Genomic DNA, 18,933 nt, shown 5'->3' on the forward strand with positions numbered 1-18,933 from the left:
CCGGGCATGCTGGCCTCCTTGCTGTTCTTCCTGCACAGCTAGGCCTGCTCCCCACAGCCCTGCACGTGCCTCCCCCTGGAACGCTCTTCCCTCAGACAGACACAAGCCTCAATCCCTCCCGCTTTCAAATTTTTGGTTACATGTCACCTCCTCCTGGATGCCTTCCTGGCCACCTGAGTTAAATTTGCAAATGCCCCTCCCACCCCACTTCACACTCCCCATCCTCCCTCCTGGCTTTCTCTCGATCCTTAGGTTCTTCACCTTTTAATTTGCTTTATACATTTTTTAGTCACTGTCTCCTCTGAGCAGATGTGAACTCCATGAGGCCGGGGATTTTTGTTGGTTTTGTTCACTCCTGTGTGTCCCTGGCATGAGGTTGGATGTGCGCGCGCGCGCGCGCACACACAAACACACACACACACACTCCCCTGAGCCGTGGGGAGGGAGGAAGAGGCTGAGTCCTCTGAGTCTTGGGGCTCCAGGCAGACCAGCCCCCTAACCGCCTGGCTCCTGCTCTCCCTGCCCCAGCCTCGTATGCAGTGCAGGCCTGCAGTGTGCTCACGGGGGAGCTGTTTGCACCCTGCTCTGCCTATCTGAGCCCGGTGCCCTACTTCGAGCAGTGCCGCAGGGACGCCTGCCGCTGTGGGCAGCCCTGCCTGTGTGCCACGCTGGCCCACTACGCCCGCCTGTGCCGGCGCCACGGGCTCCCTGTCGACTTCCGCGCCAGCCTGCCAGCCTGTGGTGAGTGCCCCACCCTTGGGCACCCATGTGAGGGTGGGCTGGCAGAGCCCGAGCTCCAGACCTGAGTGTCCCTGCCCCCTAAACTCTCCACTGGGTTGTCCCCCAGTCTCCTCCAGCCGAGCTCCTCCCCACAGCCTGCTTCTTGTCCTGTGTTCTCCATCTCTGCTGGTGGCCCCGTCCCCTGGGTCACCCAGGCCTGATGCCTGGAACGCGTGACTCAGGACTGCTGCTCTCACCCTCACGCCCAATCCATCTCAAGTCCTGTCAGCCCTGCCAATCCCAAACTCACCCACTTCTCACCACCTCCGCCACCCGAGTCAGAGTCACCTTTCACTGCAGCCAGAATGAGCTTTCCAAAGATCACTGGCGCTGTCGCCCTCAGGTTTGAGCACACGCGTGGCTTAGTGGGCATGAGCTGGCCCCTACCCACCCCCACCCTGGGCTACACGCCTCCCATGTCCTAGTCCTCTCTGTGCCCTCAGCCCGCAGCACAGGGCCTGGCTCTCAGCAAGCTTCCAGCAAATGTTTGTTGATAAATGACAATGGCACTGCACTGGGAGTCAGGAGTCCTGCAGGTAACTTGCTGTGTGTCTCCGGGCAAGGTCCTGTCCCACTCTGTACTAAAGTTTCCCCAGAGGTAATTGGACAGGACTAGTGGTTCTTAACCCTGGCTGCACATTAGAATCACCATGGAAATTTTCAAGCAATGCACACATCTGGGCCACTTCCAGTATTGGCTGGAGTAACGGGTTTGGCAATAGGGCCCAGGCATCAGCATTTTTGAAAAGCTTCCCAGGTGGCTTTGGTGTGTGGCCTGGGTTGAGAACGGCTGAGCCTGACAGTCTCAGTGGATCTCCTGGCTCTGACAGAGTGTGGGGGAGACCCCTGAGGGAGTGGGGCGGTGGCCCCGTGAGGAGAGCACAGCCCTGGGTCTTGGGACGAAGGACCCCAAGAGGCTGCTGGAGAGCGCACAGCTGATCTTCACAGCCCCTGTGGGAAGCAGCCACGGCAGTGAGGGGGTGCACGTGTGCGTGTCTGCGTGTATGTGATGGGGTAGGTCTCCAGGGCCGTGGGCGGTGACCTCCGCCCCTCACCCAACGCCACTACCTAAGAGGAATGCCTGCTGGGGAAAAGGAAATGCCAGTGGTTTTCCAGGCTGAGCCTGGCAGTTGGGCCCACCTGCTGCTTTGCCATTCCAGCGTCCTGAGAGGCAGTGGGACTCTGGAGTCAGACCTGGCTTCAAATCCCAGCTCTGACCTTGACCTGCTGTGTGACCTTGGGAAAGTGTCTTAACGTTTCAGAGTCTCCTCATCAGGATGACAGCCCCACTCCACACAGCTGTGGGGATGAGGGAGACAAAGCACGGTTCCATTTTCCGCTGCAGCACTGTCCTGTGAAGCCACCAAGGAGTACAGCCCCTGCGTGGCCCTGTGTGGGCAAACCTGCCAGGACCTGGCCAGCCCTGAGGCCTGTGGGGTTGATGGTGGCGGCGACCTCAGCAGCGACGAGTGTGTGGAGGGCTGTGCTTGCCCACCAGACACATATCTGGACACCCAGGTTGACCTCTGTGTCCCCAGGTGAGTGGGCTAGCTTGCCCTCGAGTTGGGCGGGGAGATGAGGCCGCAAGTCTCCAGGCACCTGTGGGAAGGGAGCCTGGCTGGGCGTCCCTGGTCCCTACTTCACCTCACAGGTGCAGGGCAGACCTTGTGGGCGAGGAGGGGCTCTCCGTCCTCTGCACCTCCCTCCCGGTCTCCCCTCAGCTCCCTTCAGGGCACCTCAGCTGGCCTCCCTGCAAGACAGAACAGCCCCACGGAGCCAAGGGGGCCTCCCTCTCCTCATCTCCCCTCTCCCTCCACATTTATTGACCTCTCAGTATGTTCCAGACATTTCTAGGCCCTGGGAATTCAGCAAGGAGTAAAATAGAGTCCTACCCCCATGGAAGTCACATTCTAGGGGGACAAGACAGATAACAGATAAACAGACACTTAGTGAGCCGGGTGGTGACAAGAGCTTTGAGGCCAGGTGAAGGGGAGTGAGAACAGGGATCCTGTCCCTGGGATGGTACGAGAGTGAGCGCAGGAGGAAGGTCTTTCTGCCGAGGTGCTGTCTGAGCAGAGACCTGGGGGAAGTGTGCCCAGGCGGCGGGGACTGCGGGGGCCCAGCCTGAGGTGCTCTCAGTGCGGCTGGGCCGCACAGTGGGAGAGGAGAGTGGGAGGCCACACCTGGGCCCCTCCAGGCCTCTGTTTCCCCATCTGTGAAATGATAGAGCATCTGATTGGTGCGTTTCAAGTGGTGGTGGGGGCTGGAGAGAGGCCCCCTTCAGGGGTCAGTAGGAATCACTGAGAGGCCTCTTCAAACTACAAAATGCCCCCTTGAGATCCAGATGTGCACCCAGGTCCCACCCTTGACATTGAGTATTGCCAACAAAGGGGCCCTGAGTGGGCCGGACGGGGAGAGGGAGGAGGCTGTGGAGAGGCGCTGGGCCGGAGTCCCGGCGTCCGTCTGTGGCTGATGCTCAGCTCCGAGACCTGCCCATGCCCAAAGTCAGCAGCTTCTGCTCTGCCGTGTGAGGGGGAGACAGAGAAGAATGGAAAGACGGCATGAGAATCCCCACCTGACAGGATCCCTGCGAGGAATGCATGAGATAACGTATGTGCAGGGCCTCCCTGGTGTCGCCGGCAGGTGTCAGTGTATTCAACACCAGGAGGCACAGGCACTGGCCCAGCAGAATCAGTGCTGGGTGTGAGTGAGCAGGACAGCTGCACCAGGCCGCAGCACCAGCTGAGTGTCCGCCCGTCCCGTGGGCTCGGGAAACGGTGGTCCTGTCCTTACTGCCTCTCCCCTCCTCCGTCCTAGTGACGCTGGTGTCAGGAGTGCATGGACACCAGTGAGGCTGTTCTCCTCTAACCTCAGTGGATGGCCCCCAAATCTGGGACCCAGCCCTGACCTCTGTCCCTGGTGCCAGTCTGGTTTCCCCATTCCCTGGAGATGTGTCCCATGTCACAGTAGATGCCATTGCTTTGCTCTGTGTCCTTATGCCCCTGGCTGGCTGAGGTGGGGTCCCTGTCCTTGCCAGTCCCTGCCCCAGCCCAGGAGCCTGCTCACCTTTCTCTGTTCCTGATTTTTATAGAAACCAGTGCTCCTGCCATTTCCAAGGAGTGGACTATCCCCCTGGAGACAGCCACATCCCCTCCCTGGGCCACTGGTGAGCTTTCTGGCCGTGTTGTCCTCTCTCTACATGGAGCCTGCTGACTGAAGACAATGCAGCCGAATGGAACTTTCCATGAAGTGACACCCTCCCTCCCCCTCTGTACAGGGAGTGGGAGGACAGTGAGTGGGGACGTCTGTCTGAACCCTGCAGTGACCCGAGTGCAGTGATGCAGGCTGTCTGGGTCCTGCGGTGACTGGGTCGGCTAACCCCATGGCCCTTCTCTCTCTCTGCAGCCACTGCAAAGATGGAGTCATGAGCTGTGATAGCAGGGCCCCAGGTAAGGGTTGCTGGAAGGGTGGGGGCTCCCCTTGGTAGTGGGGTTATGGAGAGGACAGTAGGGTGGGGAGTGTGAGCCCTGATCAGGATGGGGAGAGCCCAGCTGCGGAGAGCCCACCCCAAGTTTTGCCCTACACTTGGCCTTGCTGTCTTGGCAAACACTTGAGCTTGGAGGGTAGCATCCTGAGACCCTGTCCCAACCTCAACCCCACCTTAGTGCCTGTCCTTATTTCTTAGAGAGGCTGAGACTCTGTCTCCCTCAGGGGCAACCACCTAGGGTGTCTGGACAGTTTCTTGACCTTCCTTGGGCCCTGGATTTCCTCCGTCTGATCTGTTAAGTATTTACTGAGGTTGACTTTTCCCAGCCCAGCGCTGGACGTGGCATCACAGAGATAGGCAGGACAGCTGGGTCTTTGAGGCTCTCCCAGGTAGCAGAGACGGGACAGGGTGGAACGGTGGTGGGTCAGCCTGTGAGCGGCTTGGAGGTGGGGTAGAGCTTGGGGGCTGGAGCATTCGGGGTGGAGGAGCCCGCTACAGACAGGGATTAGCACAGATGGGGTTGGAGAATAATCATACGGCAGGGGGTTAAGAGCAGGCCCTCCAGAGCCAGGCAGCCTGGGTTCAAATCCTGCCCAGCACTCATTAGCTGTGCAGCCCTGGATAACTTGCCTCACCTCTCTGAGCCTTCATTTCCTCTTTGAACTGTAACCTAGATTCCTCCATGCTCCCCACATTTTGTGTATATTCCTGAAAGCGTTTTCCTTTTGGTCACTTCTTTCTTCAGATTTCTGGCTCTTTGGGGCTTTCATCTCACCTCCTGTGGCTATTCTTTCCTGTGTGTTCCATCCCAGCCTGGGCATGGACCTCATCTCTCTCTTATTGATTTCCCTAATAAGATCGGCACTCACACCAAGTGTGAATGTCATGGCAGACTCTACTGAAGGGTCAGGGAGAGAAAGGGTGGGTTCATGTCACACAAATATAGGCGTCAGGAAATTGACTCTCACTGTTGTTGAAAGTCCTCTGACCACCCTGCCACGCCGCTTGGCCATCCTCCTTCTGGCCCCTCTCCCGGTCCCTCTGGGGCTCTTCCTCTCACTTTATGGTGCCTTTGAAGAGCAGAAGTGGCTTCGTTCCATTCTGTGGGAAAATGGGGAAAAATGGTACCTCTCAGGGTTGTTGCAGGATTAAATAGGATAACGCAGGGGAAGGGCCTGGAGCAGCACCTGGTGTGGAGGACAGGTGCAGTGACTGGCCCTGGTGGCCGTGGTCCTGCTGTGTGATGGCACACATCCCTCCCTCCCCCTGTGATGCGTATCTGGGCACCCAAGCGATGCCCAGGAGCCTCCAGGGCATGAAGAGGCATCCCAGCCCGTCTCTCCTTACAGCCTCCAGGAGCCCGGGAGCCCACCTCCGGCCCCAGGGCCTGCAGCACCCACCCTCTTCTCTTACAGCTGCTGCCTGCCCAGCCGGCCAGGTCTTCGTGAACTGCAGTGGCCCGCACTCAGAGCCTGAGCTGAGCAGGGAGAGGACGTGTGAGCAGCAGCTGCTGAACCTGAGTGTGCCGGCCCGTGGCCCCTGCCTCTCGGGCTGCGCCTGTCCCCAGGGGTATGGACCGGCGTTGCATGGTCTCCCACTCCTGAGCACTGGCAGAACCAGGGACCACAGGGTGGAGGCGGGGGGCGCGGGAGAGCGGGACAGGGCAAACCTTACAGGGAGGTTTGCCTCCTTGCAGGGAGGCCCCAGCCCGGGGCTGGCCAGTGGCAGCTGTCATGGCTAGTGAGGAGTCTGGGAAAGAGCAGGAGCTCGGGGATCCAACCCGGAATGTGGCCTAGCCCCTCTGGGGCTTAGTTTCTCATCTGTGAAATGGGAATACTAGTAATACCTACCACCCTAACAAGCTGCTGTGAGGATTCAGTGAGGCTCTGAGTGGAAGCACTGAGTAGAGGGGTGTCGGGCGTGCTCTAGCAGTCCGAGGGGTTGAAGGCCCCGAGAGAGGAGTCCTGGGTTTCAGCTCTCAATCTCTTGCTCTGCACAGTTCTGACCAGACCCCCAGGTGGACGACTGCTGCCTCTGTCATACTTGAAAAAGAAAAGCCCACCCAGTGAATACAGTCTCGTCCCTGGGTCCCTGAAACACTGCCATGAAAGCTGTGTGAGAGCTGCACGAGTCAAATTTTGGGGGTGTCCCGTGCGTGTGCTCTGTACGTCTAGGTGGCTGAAGTCCCCAGCACCTCGCTCTGCCCGTTGCCATTCCCAGGTCTGGGCTGAGCAGACAGGTGGGCTCCTCATTCCATGACTTGGCAGCACTGGCCGTGCCCTTTCAGCCGCACAGAGACTAGTGGTCAGCCGGGGGTCCTGGCCCCGGCCTGGCAGCCAGGGAAAATGAGATGGGGGTCAGGGCTCCTAGGGTGGCAGGGGAGGGGACAGTCAGTTGGAACTTTATAAGACATTCGATGTTGTGACCTCCTTCAATCTCACAGTAGCCATGGGGGCGGACAAAGCCGTGGGGGAGAAGAGGGGAAGATCATTATTCCCATTTTGCAGATGAAGAAACTGAGGCCAGGAGCAGGGTGGAGGGAAGTGGTCTGCCCCAGGAACCGTGACTCAAACCCAAGTCTCCTCACTGCAAGCCCTGCCCCTGGCCCAGAGCACACTGGCTCTATGAAGCCCAGGGTCTGGTCCCCTAACAGAGGCGGTGATGTGTGTTCTGAGCCTGTGCCTTCCCAGGCAAGGGTGGCCTCAGGAGAGTCCGTGCAGGGCCCTAGGCCTGACCACCTGCTTCTACCTGGGCCCCAGAGGAGCTTGTGAGAAGTGCCTTTGTAACTGAAGGCCTCCTGTGGCACTGTCCTGTGTGCATGAGCCTGCCACTCAGCCTGAGGTCGGGAAAAGCTAGAGCTTCTGGGGTTGGGAACCAAGGGTCACTCGCTGCGAAGTGTGGTGGCAAGGCCACAGGCACAGTGGGAGGAGCACTGGGCTAGAGACCAGGGGAACTGGGCTCCGGGCTCGGCTGTGCCGATGACTTACTCTGTGCTATGTTAAAGGCCTGTAGGAGTGTGTTCCACGGGGGGTGCCAAAGGGAAATTGTTGATATTCCAGTGTCCTTTTGCAAGGGAAGGGCAGGAATGTCACACCCTCCTGGAATGTCCTCTTCCTGGGGTAGGGCTCCCAAAGATACCCAAGTACCATCTTTACAATCCCTGCCCGAGATCCTTCAGGCCCACAGGTCACCTCTGGTCACCTTCTGGTTACCATGCCCCTCTATAAATTGTATCTAAGAATCTCTGGGTGCTGTGTGTTTCTCCAAAGGTCCCTGGGACCACTGCTGGAGTCTGGGGCTGTCTGTGTCCCTCCACATATTTTCACATCTGGATGCTGAGCCAAGGGCCCTGGGGCCACTAGGCAGTGAGGCACAGTGGTTTGAGCACAAACTCCGGGGTCAGGCTTGAATCCCGGTTCTACCACTTACTGGGTGAGTTAGTTAACTGACCCGAGCCTTTATTCCCTCCTCTGTAAAACAGTACAAAGTAAACACTCTTTGTGAGTAGACAGCATTGTCTCTCCTCCTTTGTATCCTACATGCTTGCAAATGACCCCATGAGGGTGCCCTGAAATGAGAGGGTCCCCTGTAAGGTAAAGAGAAGGTAACCTACAGATTGAGGAGAGAGGACAAAGCCTCGTGTGTGCTCTGTCCTGTGGGGGGCACACAGCAGGTGCTCAGGGATGCAGGCAGGTGTGCTAAGGGCGAGAAGGGAGCGGTGGGTGGTGGGCAGCAGGGAAGACCCCTCAGGAAGTGGCTAGAGACAGGGCCTGGGGCTGGAGGAGGAAGGCGCTGAGCCGCCCTTCTGCTGGTGTCTGAGGCAGTCATGGGGAAAGGAGGGGCAAGGGACCAATACGTGTTGTGTATCTCCTAGGTGCTAGGCAGGGTGCCCAGGCCTGTAATTAAATTCTCACAATGACCTTGGAAGGAAGATGTCATTACCCCCATTTTATGCTTGAAAAACCAGAAGCTTAGAAAGGTTAAGTGGCTTCAGGTAAAGCATAGTGGATTAAGCACATGCTTTCTTTTCTGCTTCCTACCCACAACCACAATGAAATGGTAATGGTGTAAAAAGGTTTAAACCCCCAGGGACAAAGAGAAGGGAGTAGGGATGACAGTGGCTCAAGCCGGTCGATAGTTTTTGAAGAAGGAACGTGGGTGGATGTATAGAGGTTGACAGCTGATGCTTGCAGAGGGGAAGGCCAAGGAGAAACGACCTGTGTTGAGAGCCTCAGGAACCAGAGGCTCCAGGCCTCTCAGAAGGGGGAAGGGAGGAGGGAGATGGGAGAATGGTTTGCAGGTCTGTGTAAGGTGTAAGGAGCAGTTAGCCTCCAGATCCCCTCCTGCACCCGCTGGGGCCACACCGCTGCCCCAGCCCCACCCAGCAGGAGAAAGCTGGTAAGAGTTTCTAGAGAAACCAAATCAGAGACTTTGCTCTTGGCATCAGGAGGAGTGGGATGCATGGTGCAAACAGGGAGATTAAGGGAAAGCCAGCTGGGACCGCAGCCCTCTTCCCCAGCTTGGTTGCTAGGACGGTGACATGGAGACGTTTGCCTCCCTGCCTGGAGATGAAAGAGATTCTTCTCTTGAAAATTAGCTGGGCCAGGAGGAAAAAAACTACAGAAACCGACCTTTTGGGAGTTTCCCAACAAAATAGCTGGTCCCCCTTAAACATGGAGCCTCCAATCAGCTTTTGTTGCCTATTTTTTTTTCTTTTAATTTTTAAAAGGCGAGGCATAATTTATATATGGTAAAATGCACAGATTCTAGGTATACAGTTTGCTAGGGTTTTATACCCTTTTGTAATCCACACTCCTAGGAAGATACAGAACATTTCTATCACTCAAAAAATTTCCTCATGTCTGGCCCTCTTCCAGCTGTCTCCACCCTCACCCCCACCACCATTGTTCTGCTTCATTTGTGCATAGATATTTCTGCCTGTTCTGGAACTTTACGTAGATAGAATCATGTAGTATAGACCCTTTTGTGTCTGGCTGCTTTTCCTTAGCGTATGTTTTTGAAGTTGATCCACATTGTTGCATTTACCACTAGATTGTTCCCTTTTTATCCCAACAGTATTCCGTTGTATGAATATACTGTTATTTATTTATCCACTCCAATATTGATGGATATTTGGGTTGTTTTCAGTTTGGGACTATTTTGAATAAGGTTGCTGTGCATTTCTTCAGGGTGGAATTCCTGAGTCCTAGAGTAGGTCATGTTTGTATAAGAAACTGTTAAACCATTTTCCAAAGTGATTGTATGATTTTACACTCTCAGTATGTGAGAGTTCTGACTGCTTCACATCCTCACTAACACTTGGTGTTTTCAGTATTTTTCATTTTTGTTATTTTATTGAGTGCATAGTCCTATCTCATTATGATTTTAATTTGTATTTCCCTAATGACTATCAGTACTTTTTCATGTGTTTATTGGCCATTTGTACGTCTTCCTTTGTGAAGTGTCTGTTCAGATCTTTTGCCTATTTTTTAATTTGATTGGTTTTTTTGAGCTGTATAAATTCTGTATATATTCTAGATACAAGTCCTTTGTCATATGTATTACAAATATTTTCTCCCAATATGTGTTTGCCCATTTATTTACTTAACGTGCCTTACAGTGTCTAAAACTTCTTATGAGCAGAAGTTTTTAATTTTGATGATGTCTAATTTATCATTTTTTTCTTTATGGTTAATGTTTAAGGTTGCAAAGATATTCTCCTATGTTTTCTTCTAGGAGTTTTACAAGTTTAGCTTTTACATTTGGGTTGATGGTCAGTCTAAAATTATTATATTTTGCATATGTTGCAAAATGGAGTCAAGGTATATTTTATTTTTTTTCTGATGGATATCCAGTGGTTCTAGCCCCATTTAACAAAAAGACTTTCCTCTCCCCATTGAATTGCTTTGGGCATCTTTGTAAAAAATTAATTGACTATAAATATGGGTCTATTTCTAGACTCTCTATTCTGTTCCATTGATCTGTTTGTCTATCTTTAGTTTAGGCCAATATCTGCTGTCTTGATTTATGAAGCTTTATAGTAAGCCTTGAAATAAGGAAGTGATAGTTTCCAGCTTTTCTTTTTTAAAGTTGTTTGGCACTGCTAGGTCTTTGCATTTCCATGTAAATTTAGGATCAGCTTGTCAATTTCTACAAAAAAGCCCCTGGCATTTTGAATGGGATTGTGTTCATCTATAGATCAATCTGGGGAGACTTGACATCTTAACACCAGTGAGTCCTCCAAACCACAAATAGTGTATCTTCCCATTTATTAGGTCTTCTTTCATTTTTCTCACCAGTGTTCCACAGTTTTCATGTAAAGATTTTGCACTCTTGCCATTGAATTTATTCAGGGATATTTAATGTTTCTGTTGATATTATAAATGGTATTATTTAATTAATTTTTCACTTGACCATCGCTACAATATAAAAGTACAATTGATTTTCACATCCTAATTCTATTAGTCCATTTTGTACTGCTATAAAGGACTGCCTAAGGCTGGGTAATTTATAAAGAAAAGAAGTTTATTCGGCTCATGGTTCTGCAGGCTCTACAAGAAGCATCACATGAGCATCTGCTTCTGGTGAAGGCTTCAGGGAGAAGGCAAAGGGAGAGCAGGCATGTCACATGGCAGGAGAAGGAGCAAAGAGGGAGAGAAGGTGGTGCCAGCTCTTTTAAACAACCAGCTCTAAGCAGGAACTCACTCATCACGAGGAGGGCACAAAGCCATTCATGAGAATTCTGCCCCCATGACCCAAACACCTTTCACCAGTCCTCACATTCAACACCAGGGTTCAATTGAAATGATCATATGGCTTTTGTCCTTCATTCTGTTGATATATCACATTGATTGATTTCTGTATGTTGAACCATCCTTGTATCCCTGGGATGAATCCCACTTGATCATGATGAATAATCTTTTTAATGTGTTGTTCAATTTCATTTGCTAGTATTTTGTTGAGGATTTTTGCATCTATGTTCATCAGAGATATTGGCCTATAGTGTTCTTTTTTGGTACTTTGTCTGGTTTTGGTATCAGGGTGATATAGGCCTCATAGAATGAGTTTGGGAGTATTCTCTCCTCCCTGAATTTTTTGGAATAGTTTAAGTAGGGTTGTTATTAGTTCTTCTTTGAATGCCTGGTAGAATTCAGCAGTGAAGCCATCAGGTCCTGGGCTTTTCTTTGATGGGAAACTTTTTATTACTGCTTCTATCTTGTTACTCATTATTGGTTTATTCAGGTTTTGGGTTTTTTCCTGGTTCAATCTTGGTAGGTTGTATGTGTCTAGGACTTTATCTATTTCTTCTAATTTTCCAATTTATTGGCATATAGTTGCTCATAGTAGTCTCTAATGATCCTTTGGATTTCTGTGGTATCAGTTGAAATGTCTCCTTTTTCATCTCTGATTTTATTTATTTGGGTCTTCTCTCTCTTTTTTTCTTAGTCTGGCTAAAAGCTGTGTCAATTTTGTTTGTCTTTTCAAAAAACCAACTTTTTGTTTAGTTGATTTTTTGTATTTTCTTTGTTTCAATTTCATTTATTTCTGCTCTGATTTTTATTATTTCTTTTTTTTCTACTAATTTTGGGTTTGGTTTGCTCTTGTTTTTCTAGTGCTTTGAGATACATCATTAGTTTGTTTATTTGAAGCTTTTCTACTTTTTGTATGTAGGCACTTATTTCTATAAACTTTCCTCTTATTACTGCTTTTGCTGTATCCCATGGGTTTTGATGTGTTTCGTTTTCATTTTCATCTGTTTTGGGAAATTTTAAAATTTCTTTCATAATCTCTTCATGGACCCAGTGATCATTCAGGAGCATATTGTTTAATTTCCATGTGTTTGTATAGTTTCCAATGTTACTCTTGTTATTGATATGTAGTTTTATTCCTTTGTGGTCAGAGAAAATACAGGGCATGATCTCTCATTTTTTGAATTTTTAAAGACTTGTTTTGTGGCCTAACATGTGGTCTATCCTTGAGAGTGATCATGTGCTAAGGAGAAGAACATGTGTTCTGCAGCTGTTGGATGAAATGTTCTGTAAATACCTGTTAGATCCATTTGGTCTATAGTGCAGATTAAGTCCAATATTTCTTTGTTGATTTTCTGTCTGGATGATCTGTCCAGTGTTGAAAGTGGAGTGTTGAGGTCTCCAGTGATTATTGTATTGGAGTGTCTCTCTTTCTTTACCTCTGATAATATTGCTTTCTACATCCGGGTGCTCCGGTGTTGGGTGTTTGTATATTTAGAATTGTTATGTCCTTTTCCTGAATTGACCCCTTCGTCATTATATAATGACCTCTTTGTCTCTTTTTACAATTGTCTTGAAATCTATTTTATTTGATAGAAGTATAGCTATTCTTGCTCTTTTTTGGTTTCCATTTGCATGGAATATCTCTTTCCATCCCTTTATTTTCTGTTTATGTGTGTCTTTAGAGGTGAAGTGTATTTCTTGCAGACAACATATAGTTGGTTTTTTTTTTTTTTTTTTTATCCATTCAGCCTCCCTATGTCTTTTGATTGGAGAGTTTAGTCCATTCACATTCCATGTTATTTCCATTCACAGTCAATGTTATTATTGATGGGTAAGGACTTTCTACTGCCATGTTCATATTTGATTTCTGGTTGTTTTGTGGTCCTCTCTTTCTTCCTTCCTTCCTGTCTTCCTTTGTTAAAAGCGATTTTCTTTGGTAGTAAGTTTTAATTTCTTGCTTTTTGTTTTTTTATGGATCTGTTGTAGCTTTTTTGATTTGAGATTACCATGAAGCCTGCAAAAAACATTTTATAGCCAATTATTTTAAACATATGACAACTCTGCTTATAAATAAACAAGAAGTTCTATCCTTTAACTCCATCCGTCCCCCACCCTGCTTTTTAACTTTTGGTTTTTTCCATCCATATTTCTTATACTATCTCTCAAAAAATTGCAGTTATTTTTGAAATGTTTTTCTTTTAGTCTTCGTATTCAAGATATAAGTGGTTTATACACCGCAATTGCAGCAATATTGTGTATTTGTGTCCTTACTGTTACCAGTGAGTTGTATACCTTCAGATGATTTCTTATTGTTCGTTAACATCTTTTTCTTTTGGATTGAAGAACTCCTTTTAGCGTTTCTTATTGGACAGGTCTGGTGTAGATTAAATCTCTTAGATTTTGTTAGGTAACCTCTAAGCAGAATTCTGGAGTTCCTTCTCTGAGCAATTCCCTCCTATTTTATATCCTGACTTGCATATTGTGGCCACCTCAGAATCCCTGAACTCCAGTTTCTGTCTGCTGTCCTTGGTGGGATACTGTGCTCTGCTTGGGCTCCATCATTCTGCACCATAGTCCAGAAAGTGCCTCCACTGGATATGGAGAGGAATGAACAGGGTCTCTTTGCAGTATACCTATAGCATTCTTTCTCTTTGCCTCTTTAAATCATGTACTTATATTCCTTTGAAACATAAAACAGGAAGGTTAAATAACTTGTCCTAGGCAAATACTGAATTTGAACTAAAAATTGCTATTGCCAGAGTTTGTGTTCTTATCCCTGTCCCATGCCGTATCTTGCTGATGCCTGGATCTAGCTGGGAGCTGTGGCCTGAGAACTTTAATAAAGGCCCTAGGTATGGTCAGGTTTCATGGGAACCAGACTAGAAGGTCAGAGCACTGCAGCCTTGGAGACTATGGTCTGAGAGCTCCATGAACAACCTAGGTAGGAAAGTCAACGAGCATGTCCGTTGGTCTATTCATTAGTATATAGCTAAGGGCTTTGGCTGGTAGAGGTAAGCTGCCTTCCTGGTGGCTGGCAAGACTTCTGGGGTGGGCCTAGTCTGTCCCTGGTTTTTTCAGTTAACAAGGTGCCTCTGAACCAGTTACCAAGTTTTCTCGGTTACCAAGGTGCCTCTGGGCAGCAGCAGGATGGGCAGTGGTCACACGGTCAGTGTCTTTTAGGATAAATGCTGAAAGCCACTCAGGGCATCCATGTGGATACAGTATCCTCCAGAGATGGCAGATATGGGAAGGATGCTCTTCTGACCACCTGCTTGCTGTGTCCCTACAGTCTGCTCAGACATGGAGATGCTTGTTTCCTGCCAGAGGACTGCCCATGCTCTTGGAAGGGGAAGGAGTATTTCCCTGGGGACCAGGTGATGTCTCCTTGCCATACCTGGTAAGTGAGGGCCCCAAGCAGGCTCTGCTTTTTGCTGGGAGAAAAATGGATATAGAGTGGATATAGAGTGCATGATCATGAGTATAGTCTAGCATTCCTCTTCCACTGTGTTCATGGTCATGTTGTGTGTTGTGTGTTGTGTGTTGTATAGGAATTTGTGTACATATAAAAGTATATTCATATTAAGGAATATTTTGAAGTAATGTTTGTATGTATATGAATATGAGTTTTTTCAAACATGTATGTGAATGTGTATACATGCATGTTTATAACCATGACTATGTGTTTGCATATTTATATGAACATATAAGTGTGGGTGTGAATCCCAGTACACAGACTGTATGTGTGAACGTGTACATACATGGATGATGTGTATGAAAAGGCAGGAATTCATAAATCTGAATATGTTAGTGAATATATACAATTAGGAATTTGTGTATTTATATATATTTGTATACATATACACCCATTTAGCATGTGTGCACATGTATATACAAAGTATGTGAACATATGTGTGCATTGGGTATAAATATTTTTATTATTGTTATTTTTTTGAGACAGGGTCTCATTCTGTTACCCAGGCTAGAGTGCAGTGGCATCATCATAGCTCACTGCAACCTCAAACTCCTAGGCTCAAGCCATCCTCCTGCCTCAGCCTCCCAAGTAGCTGGGACTACAGGTGCACTCCACCACACCCAGCTAATTTTTTTTATTTTTTGTAGAGATAGGGTCTCTCTATGTTACGCAGGCTGGTCTCAAACTCCTGAGCTCAAGCGATTCTCCTGCCTTGGCCTTCCAAAGTGTTGTGATTATAGACATGAACCACTGTGCCCAGCTTATGTCATATATCTGTGTTCCCATGTGAGGGAAAATATATGTTTAAGTGTGCATTTGTCTGCCTGTATTTATGTACATACCTATGTATGAAAGTGAGTGTTCATGTGGGGATATTTGTATATTTAGTAATATAGGTATGTACATGTGGGAGCGTGTGCACCTGGATGGGAGTCTATGGAAAGAGACTGGGCTAGTTCTGTAGGGCCTGCAGTGGGAGGCAGTGGGAGACTCAGCCTCCTGATGGAGAGAGTGCTGGGAGATGGGTGAGAAATGATAAACTGGTCCCCTTATGTTGGATAGCAAACGCTGCCACTGTGCCAATGTCAAGAACCAGCCAGGGCGGCCTGATGTGAAGAAGCCCCTGACACTGGGGCCCCAGGGCCCAGCAGAGAAGCTCAGAGAAGTTCCATCTTGGGGACCCATCCAACTAGCTAGACCACAGCCTGCAGTCCCTACCCCAAGCTGGGATTGAAACTGTGCTGTTTCTCTGTCCCAGAGAATGACCATAGTGCTTCTTTCTGTGTTAGCAGCAGGGTCACAGTCAAGCCCATCTGCTTCAAGGCTGGTTTCCCCAGATACATCATGGTGTATTTATAGAGCCAGAGCCCTGGTTGTCTGAGCCCAGAAATCCTCAGGACACAGAGTCCTCCGCAGGTGGTGTGTTCAAATGTTTGTGGGATTTCAGGACTACGGTGAGCCAGAGCTGACCAGGGGTGCCAGATGCATGTGGCAAGAGATTGGGGGTGTGCTGGCCTGGATTTGCCCGGGATGCACAGGCCTGGAACTGACTCACTTCCGTCACTTGACTGGCTTCCAGCCCCTGTACCAGCACCCCACCCCTGGGCAGGGGGATGGCTGAGCTATGCTGAATCCTCTCCTGTGAGTGCACTGTGCTCAGAAATCAGATCACAGGCAGATGCTGCGATGAGAGAGGCTGGAGCCAGGGCCAAGGGGCTGGGATTATTTTAGGATTTGGAACCCTGACATGAGGAGGCTTCTGCCTTCACAGGAGAGGCTGAGTGGTTCTGGGGTAGGTGTCCTTTCTCCCTTAGGAGACTGGGAGGTATAAGAGCAAGTTTTTACTTTCTAACTCAGTTTTTAAAATTCTACCTTCTTAATACATGGACAGACCTTTTCAACATTCACTCTTGAAGGACATGGCCCTGTGGCCCAGGTTCCAGCTGCTGTCCTGTGGGGAGGTGGGCACTGGAGGTGTGACTGGCTGGTGTGGCTTGAGCATTTGCTGGGTCTGTTTACTGGGATGGCGCCTGGCTGCCCAGCCCTCCCCGCTCTGTGTTCAGCGACGTCACATCAGCAGCGTGAAGTCAGCCACGCTGGGAGTATTTACAGCACTGCATACGTAGCTGACTTGCGAGGCATGTGGGTGGATGTGCGAGTGGATGTATCTGCAGGCTTAGGAAGCCATGGAGTCCGTGCATGACAGGATCGGAATATGCCGTGTGGCTGCAGAGAGCCTGCCCCTCAGTGTTGCTGTCACACGTGGAGCTGCAGGTCACGACCCTGCACTCCCGAAGACTTCAGCCCTGGACTCACTGTCACCTGATCTAGCCCTACTTCTGCCCTAATTCCTGGAGATTTCAATATCCATTTAGAGATGTTTCCGGTATCTCCTGGCATCTCAGTGTCTTCATCCTCTCTCTTCCAGTGGTCTTTCTCCACCCCGGTGGAGTGTGTGGCCGTCCTGTAGAGCTTGTCATTCCCAATAACTCCCCCAACCCGTATCCTGATTCCGTGCCTCTCACCTCACCTCTGTCTTTCTTCTCCTCCTCTCCCTCTGGTACCCTGACTCCCTCCATCCTGCAGCCCCATGGGGGTTTCTAATCCAAGGACCCTGCTGCCACCTCTCTACTGCCTCTCACCCCCTTGACGTCTTCCCTTCCTGTTAGCACTTCCTGGAATGTAGCCTCAGTTCTCTTGCCTCCTCCTGCTCTGCCCTACTTGTTTGGCAAAACCACAACCCTGGTGACGTCCATCGTTCACTTCCTTTGTACCTGCGTCCACAGAGCTGAATGTGGCTAGAGGGATATACAAAACCAGTCTGCTGCTCTCGTTTTAAATTCATGACTCAGAACCTCAAAAAGGCCCTTGAGGCTGATGTGCTCTCATTCTGTATTTCCCTGATCTCTTTTACTCTTTCACCCCCCTGATAACCATTTGGCACTTACTCCTCTCTCCTCGCAGCCCTGACACTTCCTCCCCTCTCATTCTCAGCTGATGATTGCTTTCTGTTTCACTGAGAACATTAACGCCATCAGAAGAGAAGTCTCTAGACTCTGTACACACGTATTCTGCCTTTCCACCTGTACTGCAGATGAACTAAGTGTCTGTGCTCCTGTCCCTTCACTTGTCCTCCAGATCCCAGCCCCTCGCCCATCCAAGGCCGTCGCTGCAGCGGCTCTCTGCCTTCTCTCCCTGTCGTCAGTTTGTCACTCCCCACCAGATCATCCCCACTGTGTAGAAATATGTAATTTGAAAACCTTCCAACCTCCTAGCAACCACTCCATTTCTCTGTTCTGCTTTTATTGCAAAACTCCTCAAAAAAAATTGTCTATACCTGTTGTTTCCAATTCCTGTTCTCCTTTAAGCCTACTCAGTCAGGCATTTTCCCCACGATTCCGTCAGAACTGTTCCACCCAAGGTCACTGGTAATCTCCGTGTTGCTGTATCCAGTGTTCATTTCCAGGTCCTCACCTGCCTAGCCCTGCGAGCAGCATTGGACACAGTGGATCACTTGTTGATTATTCCCCCTGCCTTGATGCCTTTATTCATGTGGCTTCTGGGACACCAAACTCTCTTGGTTTTCCTCCTGCCTCTCTTCTTGTGCCTTCTCGGCTTCCTCTGTTGGTTCTTCCTCTTCTCTAACCTCTTAATGATGAAACATCCCAAGGGACCTCCTCTCGTCCGTATCTGTACTCACTCCCCTGCTGAGCCCACCCTGTCTCATGGCTGTGAGGCCCGTGCATATGCGGATAACGGATTTCTGCCTGGGACCCAGGCTGCTCTTCTGAACGCCAGACGCACACATCCAGCTGCCTACATGACATCACCATGTACACGGCTAATGGTCTCAAATTCAACATGCCAGAGACTGAACACCTGATCTTCTCCCTCAGCCTTCCCCATCTGGGTTGATGAGTATTTTCATTCTTCCTGGTGCGCAAGCAAAAACCTGGAGTTCATCCTTGGGTCTTCTCTCTCACTGTCCATATCCACTCTGTCTGCAAATCCTTTTGGTTCTATCTTCCAAATATATGCAGAATCTGGCAACTTCTCACTCCTTCCACTGCTGTTACCCTGCTCCAAGCCACCATCATCTCTTCCCTGATTCGCTGCAGCAGCCTCCCAACCGGTCTTTCTGCTTCCCCTGCAACCGCTCCAGCTTAGGCTAAGTGTGGCAGCCAGAGCATTCCCGTCATCAAGTCTCTCGATGACTTCCTTTCCCATTGCTAGCAAAAGCTAATGTTCTTACAGTGAGTGGCCTTCTTGGACCTATGTCACCTGGCCCACCATTACTCCCCCCAAATCGTCTTCTACCCTCTTGCCCTTGCACTCTCCATTCTAGCCACACTGTCTCCTGGGTGTTCTCTGGGGCCTTCGCAAAGACTGTGTCCTCTGCTCAGAACGTTCTTCGTCCAGATGTCCATATAGCTAACTCTCTC

At 49.7% G+C, this 18,933-nt stretch overlaps 1 protein-coding gene across 1 annotated transcript in view; it reads left to right on the forward strand.

Annotated features, from left to right (window-relative positions):
* OTOG (otogelin) overlaps positions 1-18,933 on the forward strand; it is a 78,442-nt gene that overhangs the window by 18,519 nt on the left and 40,990 nt on the right. The window contains exons 19-24 of the mRNA XM_069469664.1: positions 529-741; positions 2,126-2,318; positions 3,872-3,946; positions 4,186-4,229; positions 5,683-5,836; positions 14,309-14,416. Of these exons, the coding sequence (XP_069325765.1) occupies positions 529-741; positions 2,126-2,318; positions 3,872-3,946; positions 4,186-4,229; positions 5,683-5,836; positions 14,309-14,416 (787 nt within the window). The remainder of the gene's footprint in view (positions 1-528; positions 742-2,125; positions 2,319-3,871; positions 3,947-4,185; positions 4,230-5,682; positions 5,837-14,308; positions 14,417-18,933) is intronic.

The sequence above is a fragment of the Eulemur rufifrons genome, chromosome 6 (genome assembly GCF_041146395.1).
Source record: "Eulemur rufifrons isolate Redbay chromosome 6, OSU_ERuf_1, whole genome shotgun sequence".
NCBI lineage: Eukaryota > Metazoa > Chordata > Mammalia > Primates > Lemuridae > Eulemur > Eulemur rufifrons.